General features: G+C 43.1%; 1 protein-coding gene across 1 annotated transcript in view; it reads right to left on the bottom strand.

Moving 5' to 3' along the window:
• TGFA (transforming growth factor alpha) overlaps nucleotides 1-18,110 on the bottom strand; it is a 108,345-nt gene extending 90,235 nt beyond the window's left edge. Inside the window, exons 1-2 of the mRNA XM_060168953.1 lie at nucleotides 18,071-18,110; nucleotides 17,834-17,962 (exon numbers count right to left, since the gene is read on the bottom strand). Of these exons, the coding sequence (XP_060024936.1) occupies nucleotides 17,834-17,962; nucleotides 18,071-18,110 (169 nt within the window). The remainder of the gene's footprint in view (nucleotides 1-17,833; nucleotides 17,963-18,070) is intronic.
• Between the last annotated feature and the right edge of the window lie 1,422 nt (nucleotides 18,111-19,532).

The following is a 19,532-nucleotide window of genomic DNA, read 5'->3' as shown; positions in this document are numbered from 1 at the left end:
CAAGATCGGCAGACATGAACATCAACACAGAGCTTTGTCATCCAGCGTTACCTGTGGTTTTCTGCTTCTTACTTTGAAGGTAGGCAAACACCCCCGTGTCCTGAACGGCGACAGGATGTACCAGTCCATACCCTCACAGGCTCTCTGCCTTGCTGGATGCTAACCCTGCCTAGCAGAACTCAGTGGCACTTATACATGGTTATGGTATTAGGTTTATGGAACACATTTTAAAAATTAGAGTACTGTATTGTTTAAAAGGCAGGAAATGTAAGCAACACCAGTGGGAACATCTTCAAATAATTCCTTGGAGAAACATATGACTTTTTCTCATTCTTAAGAAAAATGGCCCACCATCTCAAGCAGGAATGCAAGTATATGTGACACCACCTCCACACTGGGTCCACAACAGACATTACTAATTGATCACAGCATTATCTCCCACTGAACTCAGATGCAGCCTCCAAATCCTTAGAAACAGCCATTTCCAAGGGATCACAGTTGGCCTAGAAAATGGAACTATTTCCCACTTCTGCTCAAAAAATACCTGCTGCTATGTTAGTGATGTTTTGAAAGTTAGAGGTGGGGAGAGGAAGGAAAGAAAAGAGAAGTGAAGAGAGACTCTGGGGGTAAATTATTTGTCATCAATAAAAACATAAGGATCAATCATTAAATGTTAGGTATTGTGTGAAGCACTGCAGAAGTTGAGGATGGGGGCAAGAGGAAATCTGAAATAAAAAGCCCATGAAGTAGGAAACGAAACCTCTAGATGAAACACATGCACACATTCCCACACCCTTGCACACAATTATTGTCAATGGAGCAAGATGCCATCTGTTGGTATGGCTACAAATGAAAGTGGATTCTTCTTTTCTCCGCCAGGATAAGGGAGGCAGTACCAGAGAATACCAATAACTCTTCACACCAATTTGTCCACCTCCTCAAAGCAAAAGGTTTTTATATACATCAAAGCCCTAGATTTTCAGAAAATTTCTGCCTGTGTAGCCTCTGAAAATATCTCAGGTGATAAAGAGCCCAGGCGAAAACAATGACTGAACCGATGATAAAAGAGGCTAAAGTGGAAACGACCAAGAGCAGCACAGAGATGGGTAGTTAGAACGATGCAGATTTCTTTAATGCTTTCTAATTAACTTACTGGGAACCTAAACATGCTCATTCACAAAAGGTGATGACTTTATCTTCAAGGCCAAACAGTGAGGCCATGTGCCCACTTTGGCTCTGCTTACAGTAGAATCAGATGACATCACAGTCCCCAGAGAACATGCTTGGCTGGGCCAGGACCGGCTTCTGGGGTCACAGCATGCTCAGGGATGAAGACCACACACCTAGAAGGGGGTCTCACCTTGCAGGCTGGTACCTGCCTTGTTTAAGGAAATATTTTTAAGAGAAGGTGCATATCATATCCTATTTCTTTAGGATAAAAAACATACCCCCCCCATAGCCCTGTGGTTCACTTTGCAAGGCTGAGAGCTCAGATAAGCTCTCCATCTGCAGGGCGGGCGTGTGAGGGCTCTCAGCGGTGGGGGCTGCCCCTCCATCCTTGGCCCGTGCACAGTCACCCACTGGAGCAGAACCCTCTCCCTGCTTCACATGGTTCTTCCCACAGGAGCACAGAAAATGGCCGGAAGGCGTTGTTCCCTGATTAGTAGGTAAAACACACATGTGAATGCTGAAGCACGTTTATTTTCTTCCTGCTGGAAAACAGCTAGGCTTATTTCCCTAGTCTTTTCCTCATTATCACACACCAGCCCTGTGCAATTTTGGTTCCTTGGGTTCTGAGGCACAAGCTGAAAAGATGAAGACATTGTATCCCCAAAGGATTACTCTGTTCCAAAATGTGAAACCTTTCTTTTTTTCTCTCCTGTTGAGTGTCACAACTAAAGAGCATCAATCAGAGGAAGAAACGTTAGAGAGCGGGTCCCTAAGACATTAGAAGATGCAAACAAAGATCAAGGAAGCCTGCAGCCCAGTGTGGAGAAGACCGTGGAAAATGCAAGCAGGCCCTCTGCTCTGAGAATATCAGGAGTTTCATAAGCAGCTACTATCTGTGTGGGTAACTCTCGGGGGAGAGTTTAGGTTCTTGGCTCCCTTAAAACATCAACTTTTTCTCCCCCATGGCCAACTGGATGGGCTTTAACACAATTCCCAACTAGTCAACCTTTTCTTGAGAGGAGTCGCCACAGTAGAGGCAACCTACTTCAGGCAAACCAGAGATGTGAATGCTTTAGATTTACAAACCAATTAAGGAGAGATTGTTCTAGAAAAGATTATCAAATAAGGTCCTTTAAACAAGATACAGATTTTTTTAAATCCCACATTTTTTTTCAGAAGCTCACTCACTGCAAAAGAGGTCTGTCCCACTGGCTGCTTTGTGTGTTAGTAACACACTGATTGCCAGTGCATCTGACCCCATTACCTTTACCTACAGGGAAAAAAATCACCTTCAATCAACCTTTGTCGACTGTCCACACTGCGGCACTGTCCTAACACCTGGGCATCCGATACTCAACTGTCTATTCAGAGGTACAAAGGCCATCAAAAATGCCACCTGCTGAATGAATGAAGTTCCTACACACAAGTGAAACAGTAAATGCTCTTTCTGTTCTGATCCGAGATTCTATCAAGTCTCAAATTTATTATTAGAGGCTCCCTGGTCACAACAAAATATATTTTAAGTCACACACACCTCATGTGATTATCTGTCTTCTGAACATCTGAACTTTTGATTGAAGAAGGGGGGATAAAACCTCTACCACTCTTGTTTCTTTACATTTCATGGCATTGTGAAGTAGTAATATTTCTTTTTAGCCAGCATGACAATTACCTTCATGGCAATTACTCTCAATATGGTAAATATTATTTAGGGGAGCAGCTGTCTGAAAGCCTGATTACACTTAATGTCTACTCCAAAACGGCACTCTCACACGTGACTGATGCCAGGAACTTCAGTATCCACAGCCTTCCATGGATGACCTGGAGAAGCAGAACAGCGGGAAGGCTAGGACAGCAGGAAAGGGTCCTGGGTTCAAATCCTTGTTCTGCCACTTGCTGGCTGTAGGAACGTCGGCAAGTTACTTGACATTTTTGTGCGTCAGTTTCCTCACCTATAAAATGCGGCTCATCACCGTATGTCACAGGATTGCTAGATGGGTTAAAGGAATGTGTGCAATATGTAAGGCACTTAAAGAAATTACTATGTGCCAGGCACTGTTCTAAGTACTGGCCATTATCTCCTCAAAGAGTGCCTTGCCCCGTCATACCAAGAACGCTCATCTTTTCTTTTTTCATTCTGGCCGCGCCACAAAGCTTGTGGGATTTTAGTTCCCCAGCCAGGGATTGAGCCCGGGTCCTCGGCAGTGAGAGTGCAGAGTCCTAAACACTGGACCACCAGGGAATTCCCTCAAGGACCCTCCTCTTGAGCCCAAGGTATTCAATGTGTACCTCATGTCATACTGTGAAAAACTGTGTGTTTTCTTCTGCTACAATCTACAAAGAATTCAGGGGCTGGGGGCAAGGGCTAGGTCATGGCCCTCTTTGCTTTAATATCATCAAACCCAGCAGACGGTCTGATTCACAGTTAAGTGTTTGCGGAAGTGAACAATCCATGTATAAAATAACCTAAACAAACAAACAAACAGCATCCCTCACTTTGAGCTGACAGATCTTAGTTTTGTTATTCATCCCTTGGGCCCTAGAAGTGAATAAAGTAGCTAGCTTGGGTGAATTAAGAATAAAAGGTTAGGCCCAGTTCACAAAAATCACAACTACTGTTTCATCACTTGGATCTATTCTACATGGGATGACAGCTGAGATACTCCAAATGCCTCTGTTATTACTGTTAAGAGAAAAATGTCCTGCCTTTTATCTGAAATCCAAAAAAATCCAATTTAGTTGAAAGGACTTTTTATTTTTCCCTCTGTTCCACAGTAGGGGAAAAGGGCACTTCACAAGAAAGTAAATCAATATTCCACAGTGAGCTGATGTTTTTCTAAGTGTAAATCTCTAACTCTCAAGTGATTCACTGGGGCATAATCCATTCACCAAAACCTTCTACAACCTACAGAGGGTTCAAAATAAGAACTGATTTGAAAGGATGGCTTCAGTCAATGAAGGTCCCACCACCTTGATCCTAACAGAGCACTAGTCCAGGAACCTGGAGTAATGCCTTTTATATATTTTTCTCTCTCCACAAGGAAAGTTAAAATAGAGTTCTGCTTAACTAAGGAAGAAAGCTCTCCTCGTTCGCAGGTAGTAACGGAAGTTTTGCATTAACTACAGGTACCACATGTGGATGAAGGATTTACTAGTGATGATTTTCAGGCACTGGGAGACCCTGAATCATTAAAGAATCATTAAAGAATGATGAAATTACATAACAATTTTTAACCTGTATGCACCTAACAAAACATCACAATACATGAGGCAAAAATGAATAGAACTACAAGGAGAGATAGAGATAGATGAAACCCCAATTACAGCTGAAGATTTCAACACCCCTCTTTCAGAAATGGACAAATCCAGCAGGCAGAAAACAAGAACACAGTTGAACTCAACGACACCATCAACCAACTGGATATAATGGATATCTATAGACTCCTTCACCCAACGACAGCAGAATATGCATTCTTCTCAAGTTCACATGAACATTCACTGAGACAGACCACATTCTGGGCTATAAAACACATCCTGACACATTTAAAAGAAGAGAAATCATACAATGTCTGCTCTCAGACAATAAAGGAGTTAAACTAGAAATTGATAACAGAAATATAGCCAGAAAATCCCCACATACTGAAGATTAATCTAAATAACACATGGGTTAAAGAAGAAATCTCAAGAGAAGTCAGAAAGTATTTTGAAGTAAATAAAAATGGAAACACAACTCATCAGAATTTGTGGAATGAAGTGAAAGCAGTGTCTAGAGGGAAATTTATAGCACTGAATGAATATATCGGAAAAGAAGAAAAATCTAAAATCAATAATTAAGTTTTTGCCTTAGGAAAACTTAGAAAAAGGCAAATTACATCCAAAGGAAGCAGAAGAATGATGAAGATATTCATTTTAGTTACTACTCTGCTCTAAGTATCTGAAAATTAGTCATCCACATGGGACAGTACTTCTCAAACTTTTCCATTAAAACCCCCAAAATAGCAAAGAGAAGGAACCCATACCCGCTCCTCTAGAGTCTGGGGGCACAGCCTGAAACAATCGAAGTGAAAAAAAAATCATAATTTATTTGAGTCTTGTATCCGAAAAATTAATTACGACATTTCAACCTTGCATTCTATTTGCTAATATATCTGAGTTTGTTTTAATATATAAAACAATGTTATGACTTTCCAGTGAAGTTCCTTTCCTTTACTCTATCCTTTCCTTTACTATATCCTGGGAGATGTGCCAGGTTTGGTCTGTGGCTCCAGGTATGCCATGGCAGACCCCACCGTCCTCCCATTTGAGAAGGCGACATGAAAATATACAGTGTCCGTTAACCAGAATGTCACATGGAGTGAGGACTGCAGGCCTGCCTCATGTCCCCCAACTCCTGCAAAGCACAAAGTTCCAGAAAAGATAGGAGGGCAGAGGCAGGTTCACCATGCCTTTCAGGACAGTGAGACTCAATGCCCCCCCAATGCCTGCCTACTTCTCAAGATTTTTCTGCCCCAGCTTCCTGGGGCAATAACACATTACCAGCCCCAAAGAATGGTTCATTAAAGGGTGAGCCTCAGATTAATGGAACAGAACAGAAACTCCAAAAAGACTCGAGTACGCCTAAGAAAGTCTCAAGTGACAAAAGTGGAATTCGAAATCAGTGAGTAGAGAATAAATCCAACAAATGGTGTTTGAGGAACCAGATCATTTCGACAAAAAGGCAAGTTAGAGTTTTGTCTCACATCTGACACCAAAATGCATTCCCAAAGAAGTGAAATTTAAGTCCAAAAAAGTAACAACATAAAAATACAAGGGGAAATGAGAGATCAGAGAGTCATAGCAAATCCCTTCCTACCACAAAACAAAAGTAGAAATCACAAAGAAATAATGAACAGATTTTAAGTCCTTAAAAGTTAAAAACAGAAACAAAACCATACTTCTGTAAACCCAAACATACACATACATGTAAATTTAAATGACAAAATAAAGAAAATATTTAATATATCTTTTATAAAACTGTTTACAAATCAATGAGAAGATAATTCACCCACCCAAAACGTGACCTGAGGACAGAAATGGGTACGTCCCAAGAAAAGAAATTCAAATACACAAACATGAAGAAGCATTCAATTGTAGCAAACTTTGGTTTTAGCCAAAGAAACACAAATTAAAACAAGGAGATACAATTTGGCCAACGTCATTAGCAAAGTCTAGAAAATGATAATATTCATCCTAGGTAAGTTTGCTGCTGATAAACAGGCAGTCACACATAGGACAGAGTATAAATTTGTCTACCTTTTCTGGAAGGCAGATAGTCAAAACATACTGAGAGGTGAAAAAGTGTGTACCTTTTGACCTAGTAATCCATTTCTGGGGATTTGACCATAGAAGATAATTCAAAGATGCTGGTAATATTTAGCTGTAAACATTTTCATTTCAGGTTTGAATATTTAAAAGTTTGAAACAACCTACATCTCTATCAATAAGGGGTGGATAAATGAATAATGACAGAGCTGTGTAACGGAATGCGTTAGTCATTAAGAATAGATTGATAGATACATTGGTATCTTTGCCACAGAAATATTTTCTCCATACACTGTAAGTGAAAAGCAGATTTAAAAATACCAAATGCCATTTTTGAAGGAAGAAGAGTGAATATACAAATATATCTGTAACCACACACAGAAACGGATCTGGTGAGATCCCTGACAGTTCAACCTCATTAAGCAGATGTCTCTGAGGAGCTGAATGTGCGGGTGTTTTCTAGATACTTTTGTTTGTAGATTCTGATTTCTATTTCGCTGTGGAAAAACAATGATTAGGATTTAGCGAGGCTGGCAGAAAAGGAGGGTACCGAATGGCCCACATGGGAGGTGGCGACCACAGGGTGTGTGTTCTGGTAACACTAAGTGGCCCGCACTGGGGCCAGTACAAAAGATGTGTTTGTTTGTTTGTTTGTTTGTTTTGTGGGGGTCGGGGGGGCCTTGGGAGTCTCTGATGAGGTTTAGGGAGAGTCCAGATCCAGAAGGATTCCCCATCAATGTGATCTATGAGTTTACCTCACCTCCCTAAAAAAATGCTCAGGCCCCGGGCTTGCTTTCATTCTAGCTCAGGGACCTATGATTCATCCCCTGAAACTCTAATTATAACACCCAAGGTCTGCTATGTGCAAAAACATCTGTCATTGTTCAAATGTGCTAGCAGAGAGTGTGTACGGCATGCAAACCGGCCTGTTGATGTGCTCCTTCAATGCCAAAGTGGTAACCCAGAAACCAGTCCAAGGTGAGAAGTGCCCAAGCCCAGAGTTTCCAGCTGAGCTCAGTGACAAATAAAGTGACCAGGTTATGTCCCTCGGCAGCTCACATGCCAATTCCTCAAAGCCACCGCCACGGTGAAAGTTACAAGTCTTACGTGCTTTCTTTCAACCAAGAAAAGTCTCCTAAGTTTGTGTTTTCCCTGCTGCCAAGGCCTGGCAGAGGGAGGGGAGCAGAGTGTGTAATTGCAAACCGCTCGTTTATCAGCTTTGGCTGCTTTTCTGTCACCACTTTACGTGTACCATTTAGCCAGTTAATCTCCCGTACCTCTTGGAAGTATAGTAGTTACCCAGAGAGTGCCTCAGCCCTGGAAAGAGATGACGGAAGAGCCATCAAGGTATATCTATTCTCTAAGCACCCAGGAGAATTGTTTACTAACCTCATTCAAACTCAGATTAGAGGCCTAAAATCCAAGAGGAAGACATGGTCTCTTTGTCAGAACCCAACATTTTTTTACCTAGAAGTACTGATCTTAAAAACAAGTGAAAAAAATAAACAAAAAGCAAAGGAACAAACAACAGAAATGTCCCATTTGCTCCAAACACTACAGTAACATCTAATGGACACAATAGCGTATCTGGAGGTTTTTAAACTTTTGAAAGCTTAAGAAACCATCAGGAAGCTACTTAGCAGCCTCTGCTAGAAATCACAGTGCCATGCGTCATCCAAATCAGAAATGGCATTATTACAACGACCCTGGCACATGCATTTATGCAAACAGACCATCAAATATGAAGCTTTGACTTGAATTTGGTTGATGATTAAAAAGAGGTTTTTCTTCAAAATATCATTATCAAGAAAAACAAATTAAAAATATATTTTATTTGGGGGGGGCTAAGTGTTTGCTTTGTTTCTTATTTGGTAAAGTCATATTAACTGAGGTTGCAGGTACAAAAGAAAAATTTTTAATTAAAAGGAGATCATTTATAAATCTGTGCTAAAGCTTTAGAAATCTGAATTGAATAGATTGTGAGGAAAATAAATAATTACCAAAAACACCTCAAGAAGTAGAAAACTTGAACTGATCACTAAAAAGGGACCAAGCTCAGAAGTTTCATAAGCAATTTCTTTCAAGCTTACACAGAACCATTGGATTCCCATGATATTTCAGCTACTCCAGAGTGTAAAGCAGATGGAACATTTTAATATTTATTTTAGAAAGCTGACATAACACTGATATCCAAACCAAAAAAAGAAAAAAGGCCCCAAATACTTCAGAACAGATCAAATCTAGCAGTAGATACAGAGGATAATACCACACAACCAAGAAGGTTCATTCCAGGAATTTAAGAATGGCTTTCATTTTTTTCTTTTTTTTTTTTTGTGGTACGTGGGCCTCTCACTGCTGTGGTCTCTCCCGTTGGGGAGCAATAGGCTCTGGACGCACAGGCTCAGCGGCCATGGCTCCCGGGCCCAGCCACCCCACAGCATGCGGGATCTTCCCAGACTGGGGCATGAACCCGCGTCCCCTGCATCGGCAGGCGGACTCTCAACCACTGCGCCACCAGGGAAGCCCCAAGAATGCCTTTAATTTAACTGAGTCAATAAATATCCTCAAAACATTTGGAAAAACAACAACAACAACACATTATCTCCCCTGTTTCAAAAAACAAAGCAAAATACCAAATCTTTTAGTAAGTTATGAAGAGAAGTATATTTTACTAACATGATAAAGTTTATATGCATATATAAATATACAAATATACAGTCACATATATATGTATATTATATATAAATAACTGAAAAGTCAGCCTCTTGTGTGACTTAGTTAAATGTTACAAACATAGCAGTACATCAAGAAAAATACAAGGATATCTACTGCCTTTAAAAAAATGTTGTTCTTAAAGTTCTAGTCAGCATGGTAAGAAAAAGTAATGAGATGAAAATATAAAAGGAAAGAGGCAAAGTTATCACTATTCAAAATTACATGATCATCTACATAAGAAACCTGAATCAACTGAAAGACTATTAAAATTAACAAAACCCATCACAAAATACAGTTGATCCTTGAACAACAGAGGTTTGAACTGTGTGGGTCCATTTATATGTGAGGTTTTGTTTTGATAGTAAATACTACACTACTACACGATCCGGGTAATTGAGACTGCCCATGGGGAACCTTGGAAATGGAGAAACCGGTGATGTGAGGGCCGACCATAAATTAAAGGTGTATTTTTGGAGGGTTGGCCCCCTAATCCTTGTGTTGTTCAGGGGTCAACTGTAAATATAATTCTTAAAAAGCTTTTAGATAGAGAAATGCAAATCAAAACTACAATGAGGTATCACCTCACACGAGTCAGAATGGCCATCATCAAAAAATCTACAAACAGGGGCTTCCCTCGTGGCGCAGTGGTTGAGAGTCCGCCTGCCGATGCAGGGAACGCGGGTTCGTGCCCCGGTCCGGGAGGATCCCGCATGCTGCGGAGCCGCTGGGCCCGTGAGCCATGGCCGCTGAGCCTGCGGGTCTGGAGCCTGTGCTCCGCAGCGCGAGAGGCCACAACGGTGAGAGGCCTGCGTACCGCAAAAAAAAAAAAAAAACTACAAACAATAAATGCTGGAGAGAGTGTGGAGAAAAGGGAACCCTCCTGCACTGTTGGTGGGAATGTAAACTGACACCACTATGGAGAACAGTATGGAGGTTCCTTAAAAAACTAAAAATAGAACTACCATACGACCCAGCAATCCCACTGCTGGGCATATACCCTGAGAAAACCATAATTCAAAAAGAGACATGTATCACAACGTTCACTGCAGCTCTATTTACAATAGCCAAGACATGGAAGCAACCTAAGGGTCCATCGACAGATGAATGGATGAAGAAAATGTGGCACATATATACAATGGAATATTACTCAGCCATAAAAAGAAACAAAATTGAGTTATTTGTAGTGAGGTGGATGGACCTAGAGTCTGTCATACTGAGTGAAGTAAGTCAGAAAGAGAAAAATACTGTATGCTAACACATATATACGGAATCTAAAAAAAAAAAAATGGTTATGAAGAACCTAGGGGCAGAATGGGAATAAAGACACAGACCTACTAGAGAATGGACCTGAGGACATGGGGAGGGGGGAGGGTAAGCTGGGACAAAGTGAGAGAGTGGCATGGACATATATACACTACTAAATGTAAAATAGATAGCTAGTGGGAAGCAGCCGTGTAGCAAAGGGAGATCAGCTCGGTGCTTTGTGTCCACCTAGAGGGGTGGGATAGGGAGGGTAGGAGACGCAAGAGGGAAGAGATATGGGGATATACGTATATGTATAGTTGATTCACTTTGTTATAAAGCAGAAACTAACACACCATTGTAAAGCAATTATACTCCAATAAAGATGTTAAAAACAAATAATTTTTTAAAAAAGCTTTTAGATATCAGTAACCAATTAGAATACAAAGCAGTGGAAAAGGTCTCGCCCACTACAATACAAGATCCGTAGAACAGGGATCAGTCTTGGCTGATTCCCTAGCACCTAGAAGCAGCTGCAGCACAGAATAGGTGCTCAATAAATATTTGTAGACTACCCGAATGAACAAGTTCACAACAAGGGCAAAAATACAAAATAAAAGAACCAAACTGAAATCCCACAAACAGATTCAAGTTTAGAAGAATTTAGCATACGATAAAAAAATGGAATTTCAAACCACAGTAGGAAGGATAGATTATTCCACAAATGACAATTGACAATATTAACTGGTGGGCTGTTTTAAAAAAAAATGAAACATGAGTTGTATTGATACCTCACACCATACATTAGAATAACTTACAGGTAGATTAGTTCAATATAATGAGACCACTAAAGAATTAGAAGAAAAAAATAAGTAAATGTTTGCCTCAACTTAGGATAGGGAAGGTTTTCCTAATTATACAAGCAAAGGTAGAAAGCTTAAGGGGAAAGATTTACAGTTTCTCTTACATAAAAACAAAAACCTTAGGCATGTCAAAAATATCATAAACAAAACAGTAAAAGACAAACAATAAATGAACACTTGCCAAGTATTAACAACCTTTTTACATAAAGTGTGTTATAAAGTTCTAAGAAAAGGTTGATCCATCAGTAAGAAGAATTTTGAAAGGTTAAGATGCAAATAACAAGATGATAAATGACGCACAAACTTACTCACCCTAACAAATATTAAATATGAAATTGGGCTAAGATTTTTTTTCTCCAATCAACTTGGTAAATGTTAAAACTAACTTTTGGTTATAGAAGAATCTAGAAAGTAAGCACTCATATACTGCTGGTGGGAGAAAAAGCCAATTTCTAGAAACTTATCCTAAATAATCAAAGATGAGCCAAACATTTACATACAAGAATGTCTGTTGTGTCATTTATGTTCCTTGACTTTAGCATTATAAATTTAATATATGCTTACTATAAAAAACTAATCAGGGCTTCTCCGGTGGCGCAGTGGTTGAGAGTCTGCCTGCCGATGCAGGGGACGTGGATTCGTGCCCCGGTCCGGGAAGATCCCACATGCCGCGGAGCGGCTGGGCCCGTGAGCCATGGCCACTGAGCCTGCGTGTCCGGAGCCTGTGCTCCGCAAAGGGAGAGGCCACAACAGTGAGAGGCCCGCGTACCGCAAAAAAAATAAATAAATAAAAAATAAACTATAACAGTGTGGTACTGGCAACTTTTTTACTGGCAACTTGTTTACTATTATAAACAAGTCAACAATCATCCCCCTTTACATTTTTCTTCACACTTTTAGACAAGTATTTTTGTAGCATATATATCAAAAAGTGAAACTGGTGACCCAAATTATACCCACGTAAAATTGATAGCTATTGTCACGTTGACTTCCAAGAGAAGTTGTATCCATTTATATTCCCAACAACACTGTGTGGATTATTCATAACAGTGAGAAATAAGAAAAATCTGTATGTCCAAAGGGCTTCAAAATTATAGTAAACATAATCAAGGGATTATTTCCCAGCCACTAAGAATGATGTTATGGGTGAATGTTAAATGATATAAAAATGTTTATCATGAAAGATGGTTAAGTTACAAAAATAAGTTAAACAGTGTGAGCCTCTTGGAATTCATACAAGTTTTTAAAGAATATCTATTGACCTATACATTAATCCATCGGGCTGTGCAATGGAATGTTAATCATAGTTATCTTTGGGTGGTGGAATTACAGGCCACTAAAATAACTTTTCTCTTATGCTTTCCTGAATTTTCTATGTTCTAGAGAAAAAAAATATGTTTTTGCAATCAAAACAAATCATAATCTATTTTAAAAAAACAATAAAACACTCTCTGAAAACTAGTTGTATAGAAGAATTTATATGCAACCACTCTTGATTATCATAATGAAGAGGTTTTCAGGATAAAGGTTACCTACCCAGCCAAGTGTTTGCCAACTGAGTCCACACTTGGAGTATTCAGTATGGGGCACCCCAAGGAGTCATCAAGTGCTCACTGGTCTCCCCTGAAGGTCGGCCTGTGCTCAGGGTGCCAAAGGCAAAGATGAAGACCAAGGGGCTCTGTCCTCAAGAAGCCCTCAAACTAGAAGGGAAGAGGGGGCAAGTACCAGCCAATGTTAGTTGAAGGCAGGACTTGGAGGGGTCAGGACACGCTGTTGAGGTTCCCAGCCAGAAAAGTTAACACATTCAAAAATTAAAACCAAAAGAGGAAAGGCAACAGCAGGCTGGAGTTATACAAAGTTATACAAGCTTGTTATAGAAGGGAGTTATTTGTCAAATCTCTCCTAGAGGAAGCCCTAACCATCTGCAAGTACTTGAGAAGTGTAAATTCTAAGGTGGGGAAAACTAAAAGCTTTTCAAGGTAAGAGGACAGCAGAATATTAAGGACAAAACTACTGGGCATATAACACACTAGACTAGGGAAGTGAAAGAAAATTTTGTTTCCTCTGACTTAAAAGAGAAAGAAAAATACTAGCAAATACATAAAATTCCATTTCAATAAACTTCCTACTTTTTCTAAGCCCAAGTAACAACTATTCAAGTCATATTTAATACAACTAATTCCTAATGCCTCAGAAGAATTTACCCAAATTTTTAGAGAGGGTCTAAAGGGAATGTGCCTTGGGCTTAAAATGAAGAGCTCCTAAGAGATGGTTCTGGTAGCCTAGATTTCTGGCTTTCCTGATTCTACAAAAGATTTTTATACTTGACATTTCACAGGGAAAAAAAAAAAGCAAAACAGAAGTCACCATAAAAGTGCCCCAATCCTCTATCTAGATGCCATCTAACACATACTAGCTTGAGCATTGAATTAAGTTCATACTTTAAAATGAGGGGATGAAAAATATTTGAAATGACAGCAACACAACAGTCAATTTTTGGTGATCCACACAAAAGAAAGTATGACATGATTAGCTTTGGTCAGCTGGAGTTTAATAACATGGGATTATTACATTTTCCATAGGTAGAGCACAAGAACATTTAGAACAGGTAAGAGTTCTCAGCACGACTTCTAACTCTGCTCTGGTAAACAAGACAGGCCGTAGAAGTGCCTTTAATAATGCTCAGAAACCCACGGCAGCATTTAAAACATCAAACGCAAAATGCAACTCGTTAGACAAAATGCAACTCATTAAGCTGGAAGCTTCCCTAACAGCACCAACTGTAGAGCGATGGGTCTCAGAGTGTCCCCTTTACTCTCCTCCCCACCAGCAGCACAAACCACACTGGGGAACTCTTTACACAGGCAAACTCTCCCACCTCCTGCCCAGCCATCTGGTTGACCAAGCTCTCCAAGTGGTTGTAATTTGAGGATACTGCTGTGGAACACACTACAGAGGTTGTGAGTGTGAAACCAGGCACAAGATGCCCAATTCAGTGTGTCAGGCCAGTTCCATTTTGTTTGACCCAACCTCCACTTCCCATCCCCTGTCCCTTTTAGTGGGCAGCCCAAAGAGCAGGGCCTTGTTCAAAACATACTTTCAAAAGGCCTTTAGAGATAGGTCTAATGGAAAAACCATCTATTTTTCATATGTTACCACAGGAATATGAAGCATCATTTACTCCTATAAGAAAGGTCTCCTTTGCAGGGGACACTGAGTATTTACAGAAAGATCACTTTATCCTAGGAAATCAGATTTTGGAAAAGTAAATACAGGAAACTCAGGCTCTAAGCCTTCCATATACACCTTTACAGCCCTTGTTCAAAGTGAACTTTCCCTAATTTCAGCTGCCCAATAATGAAAACATGTGTCCTGGGCAAACCTCCACTGTTCACTCTGAAAGACAACATTACCAAGTAATGGAGAAGAGAGCCGTCTTACTTCATGCCCCCTGCTGGTCCCTCAGCCCTGAATCCACAGGGAAGCTGACCTGTTTCCTCTCTACCCATCCTTCATGGCATTTCGTGTCCTAGGACATCCTTCTTTAGCCTACATTTAGTCCTACTTCTGGGAGCTGCCATAAAAATAATAATGCTTTTTTTCTGGATGATAAGACCCATTATAAAATCAATGTCATTTTGTGTGTAGTGTTAAGATTTATTTTTATTTATTTTTAAAGTTTATAAATAGCTTCCACATTTACCATCTCATTTTATTCTCATAACAACCTGTGAAGTGGGTAGTTTTATTATTCTCACTTTATAGATAAGAATACTGGAACTTAGTGCTGACTTCAATAAACAACTGACCACTGAACAGTAAGGAGGAAATACAAATGTTCTGCATCAAAAATTAAAGAATTCACAAGGTCCAAAAGAACTCCCAAACTTTCCTGAAGTTGTCATCTGCCAAACGATATTCGCTAAAATCTCTGAGTAGGTTTTTAGTTTAGGTGGTATTTTCTGTCTTAGGAAGGGTGGGGAGATGGAAAATGAGATAAGTAAGACAAACTCTCAGTTACAGAATGGACATAACCTGCAATGATACCTGGAATTCTATGAGGTTCAAAGTGACAATGACGATGATTGATTAAACTCTTACTACGTGCTAGGCACCATTCTAGGTTCATTAACTATATTCAGTGATCCTATTAATATCACCATTTTACAGATGAGGAAAACAAGGCACAAGGAAGCTAAGTAACTTGCCCAAGATTACACATCTTGCTCCCTTGACACAGGGAGGACCTGGGACTGGAGAAGCCAAGCCCCTGTGAGGTTTGCTTTGCCAAGGACGGAAACCTGACATGGGAGCGCAGCCACCACAGGAACCTAGATTATGTTCCCAATGTTGCCACTTAAGCAACAGTCTCCACATTCTCTTGGCCAAAACATCAATCAAGTAATCAGAAGAATCAGCTGAGACTCCTAACAGTTCCTTCTCAGACCGTTCCCATGGAGGTGGGGAAGGAGGGAAAAGATCCCGGTTTTCTAGATCTTGATTACTGATGGAACACTGGCTGATTTGCCTGGAACTGCCTTTAACTAATTTAAGAAAAATTAGCGAGGAAAGCAGCTCTGGAGGAAATGTGCAGAATAAAGATGCACATGGCACTGACAGGTATTTAGTAATCTAGCAGAAAGGGAGGTGGGAGGCAGAAGCGGTCGTCAATGTACAGAACGACATTGGCTACTTTTGGCCAAGTTCAATGGCTTTTTTTTTTTTTAAAGCAATATAAATAAACAGGAATCCTCACTGGTGTAAGTTCCTCCTGCCTTCTTTTCCTCTACTTTTTTCAACTGCTCATAGTTTGGACCTGTATGAGCCAGCTTTCACATATTGATCAACCTTTGCAAATTTATACATCTTTTTCTTAAGGGAGGAAACAAAGATCAAGTTGAACTCAGGCAAAAGAGAAAAATTCCATGATGAATGAATGCAGTCTTCATGGGCAAGTATAGTATGATGGCGGGGGGGTGGGGGGGGGAGGCAGGGGCAACTTTACAAAGCTTCCTCAAATTTGCTTACCTTCATTGTTTCTTGCCTCTGATTTTCACTGAATAACCTAAGACCGCCTTGAGATCCTGAGAGTCCAAAAGAAAACCCAATTAAAATAATCTCCAGGGTATTCCACCCATCTCGACTCGAGGAACAGTCCCAAACCTAGGAGATGGAACTACAGTGACCACAGTTCGGTGACTTTTAATATACACATTCCTTCCACACTCTCGTAATTCTGGCCCAACTACCTACTAACTGTGGGACCATGTGCTTCACTTTCCTCCTCCATAAAATGGGGACGATAATACTTTCTTCATCAGGTTGGTGTGAAAATTAAATGAGTTAATACATGCACAGCACTTAGAACAGTATCTGGTACAGAGTAAGTGCTCAAAGAGTGTTAGCTATTAATATTATTACTATTAGCATTTGCAAAAAACATTACATAGGGACTCAAATACAGGAGGCTTCTACTGTATTGGTAATGTTTTACTGCTTTAACAAAAAATCTAAAATTAGAACCATCAATACAAAAATATAAAATGGTCTTGGGAAAAGAAAAAAAAAGCCACTCAGAGTCATGCCACCTGTTGGGGAGTTTCAGGTGAGGGTACACCTCGGAGCAGCTGTAGAATCCCGTTCCACGGCTGCTCTGTATTTCCCTTATATGATGCCTCCACTTCTGCTGCGGTTCTTAATCAGCGTTTCATGGGCAGGATTACGGGCGGGTCCGTGAACCCCCTGAAACTGTACACGGAACTGGGTGGGGCTGCGGCTCTGGGCATTTTGCAGGCAGGGGTTCTATAGCTTTTCTCACGCTCTAATAAATGATCTTGTAGGGAGCAACTTGCTTTACAGGGTTAAACGCAGGAGATAGGGACTGAACAATTCATTTCACGGAAGCTACGGCAGTAACCAGGACACCTGGGCTGTCAATCTGCTATCTCAACACGGGACCCGGCGCCGCGAGGGGCAAGAGCCGGCCGGGCAGTGACCTTCACCGTCGAAAATCTCACCGGCTCCCCAGACCCGACTCGGGTTTGCCGGGTTTAACTTCCCCTCCCTTCCCCCATCCCTCGTTCTCTTCCAAGAATAAACTCAAAGGAAATCAGCAGCGCTTCGTCTAGGGTTTCACTCCTGCCCTCGGCTGACACTTAAACCACTTCTCCAAGGGAAGTTAATTAAAACAACAATTAATCCGCACAAAAATCCACCCCCAAAGCTCGAGAACTCTCAAAGTTAGAAGACTGAGGCGCCGCTGCTGATGGTGAACATCTGCCGGTCGCTGGGGCTCACGGGTAGGCGGCGGGTACGAAAGGGAAGCAGCCAAGGTCCGGCCGGAGGGTCGGACGCTGGCCACCCTCCGCGAGTCTACGCTCTACCGACGCCGGTGAAGACTGGCTTGGAGGCAGCCAGGTAAGCAGGTAGGTGTGGGCAAGTGTACGAGCACACAGAGAAGGCGGATTAAAGCTCAAGCCCGTTCACCCACCGCTCCTCCTTCCCCGGCGGGTGTTCTCACGCACCGCCCGGCGGCCACTTACCGGGGAAAGCCTGAGCGCTCGACGGTCCCCCTCTTTGGAATAGGCTCCCCCAATTCCTAGTAAGCCCGAGTGGCTCCCCTTGCCTCCCAGCCTTCAAGCCTCGAAAAGAATTCGCCGCCCTCTCCTCTCCTAGGCGGGCGCAGAACACCCCCGGGAGAGAGAAGTGGAGGGGACAGGGGAAAGCGGGGTGTCGCGGAGGGCAGGTGCCACCGGGCGCGCAGTAGGCAGCGTACGTACCCAGCACGAAGAGGGCGAGCTGTCCAGCCGAGGTAACCATTTTACGGGCGGCAGGCGGCAGGCACTCCAGCCTCCTGCCCTACCTGAGGTGCCCAAGTGGCGAAGCGGCGCCGCGGTGCGGGGGAAAAAGGCGCCGGCTAGGCAGGGCCAGCCCCCGGCGCGGGCGGGCGGAGGGAGGACCGCGCGCCTCTGCTGGCACTCGCCTCGCCGCGCCGGCGGCCGGGCGGAAACGGGAAGACGGTTACCGTCACCTCCGCCACTCGGCTACTGGGCCTGGCGGACCACCTTCGCGCCCCGGTTGGGGGGGCCCCTCTAGGGGCAGGGGGGTGGGGGTGGAGCGGGGGTGGGGTTGGAGCAGGGGCTGGGAGACTGCGCGCACCGTGCCGGGCCGGGCGGGGCGGGGCGGGGCGGGGCGGGGCGGCGCGGCGCGGCGCGGCGCGGCGCGACCCGGGAATCTCCGAGTCCGCGGCGCGGGCCGGGCACCCAGGCCGAGGGAAAGGCAGGAAGCGCCTGATTTCAGACACCACCCTCAGACTAGCAGCTCAGTGCGGAGCCCGAGCGGCCGGGCGCAGTGGCCGCTTCTAGCCAGGCAGGGGAGCGGAGCGGCCCTGGCGTCTGTCACTTGCGCCAACGGCAGCTGCCGGGGGCTCTCCCGGGCAAGGCGCTGAGACTCGACCCGGAACGGGACCTGCGAGCTTCACCTGCCCCTGTCAAGACTTGGCCCAAGGAAAGTGCTCCCCAGAATCGAGCGAAGAATTTGTTCAACCAGATTTCCCACCTGCGCCCCCATCCGAGAGAACGCTGGATTGTCGGGACGCCTGCCGCGGGAGCACAGCCACCCCACGTTCTCAGGCGGCACGTTGTCAAGATCAGCGGGCTTTCGTGCATCTGGTCTGATGCTGACAGTGAAGATGGGTCTTTGCTGTGGGGCACCTGGTTATCTATCACCACCAGTACCCCCAGACCACTCCACCCCATCCCGCCACAGGCCGTTGAGGCCGAGAACAAGGTAGCATGCAGCCATATGTCCCTGAGAGAGGATGTGTATGGGCAGGAGCTACCTGAGTGGTTCTTTCAAGGATTTGTAGCCTTGAGCTGGCCCCTGGTGCTGGAATTTGGGGAAGTAGAGGGGACAGAGGGAAGACATTCTGGGCAGAGAATGGAAGAATTATAGGTTCCCTAGGGACCATCCATAGGGGACAGTGTGCCCTTGAGAGGCTGTGACTGGTGTATTCTCCAGATGCCCCGAGCTCAAGGATTAAGTCTTCTCCTGGTCCCTCTAGCCTACCTGCTCAGGGTAGACCCACTCTCCTTGAAGGGGCAGGGAGCAAAATCTGTTTCTGTTTCCTTGGCGCAATGCTCAGACTCTCAGAGTTGATGTTTGTTAAGTTTATTTCATAGGAGCTGAGTTTCAAAAAGGAAGCACCAGGCCATTGGCCTCAACATTTGAGCAGGAAACACC

This window comes from Lagenorhynchus albirostris, chromosome 13 (assembly GCF_949774975.1).
Source record: "Lagenorhynchus albirostris chromosome 13, mLagAlb1.1, whole genome shotgun sequence".
NCBI lineage: Eukaryota > Metazoa > Chordata > Mammalia > Artiodactyla > Delphinidae > Lagenorhynchus > Lagenorhynchus albirostris.
This window is presented reverse-complemented; position numbering and strand designations above follow the sequence as displayed.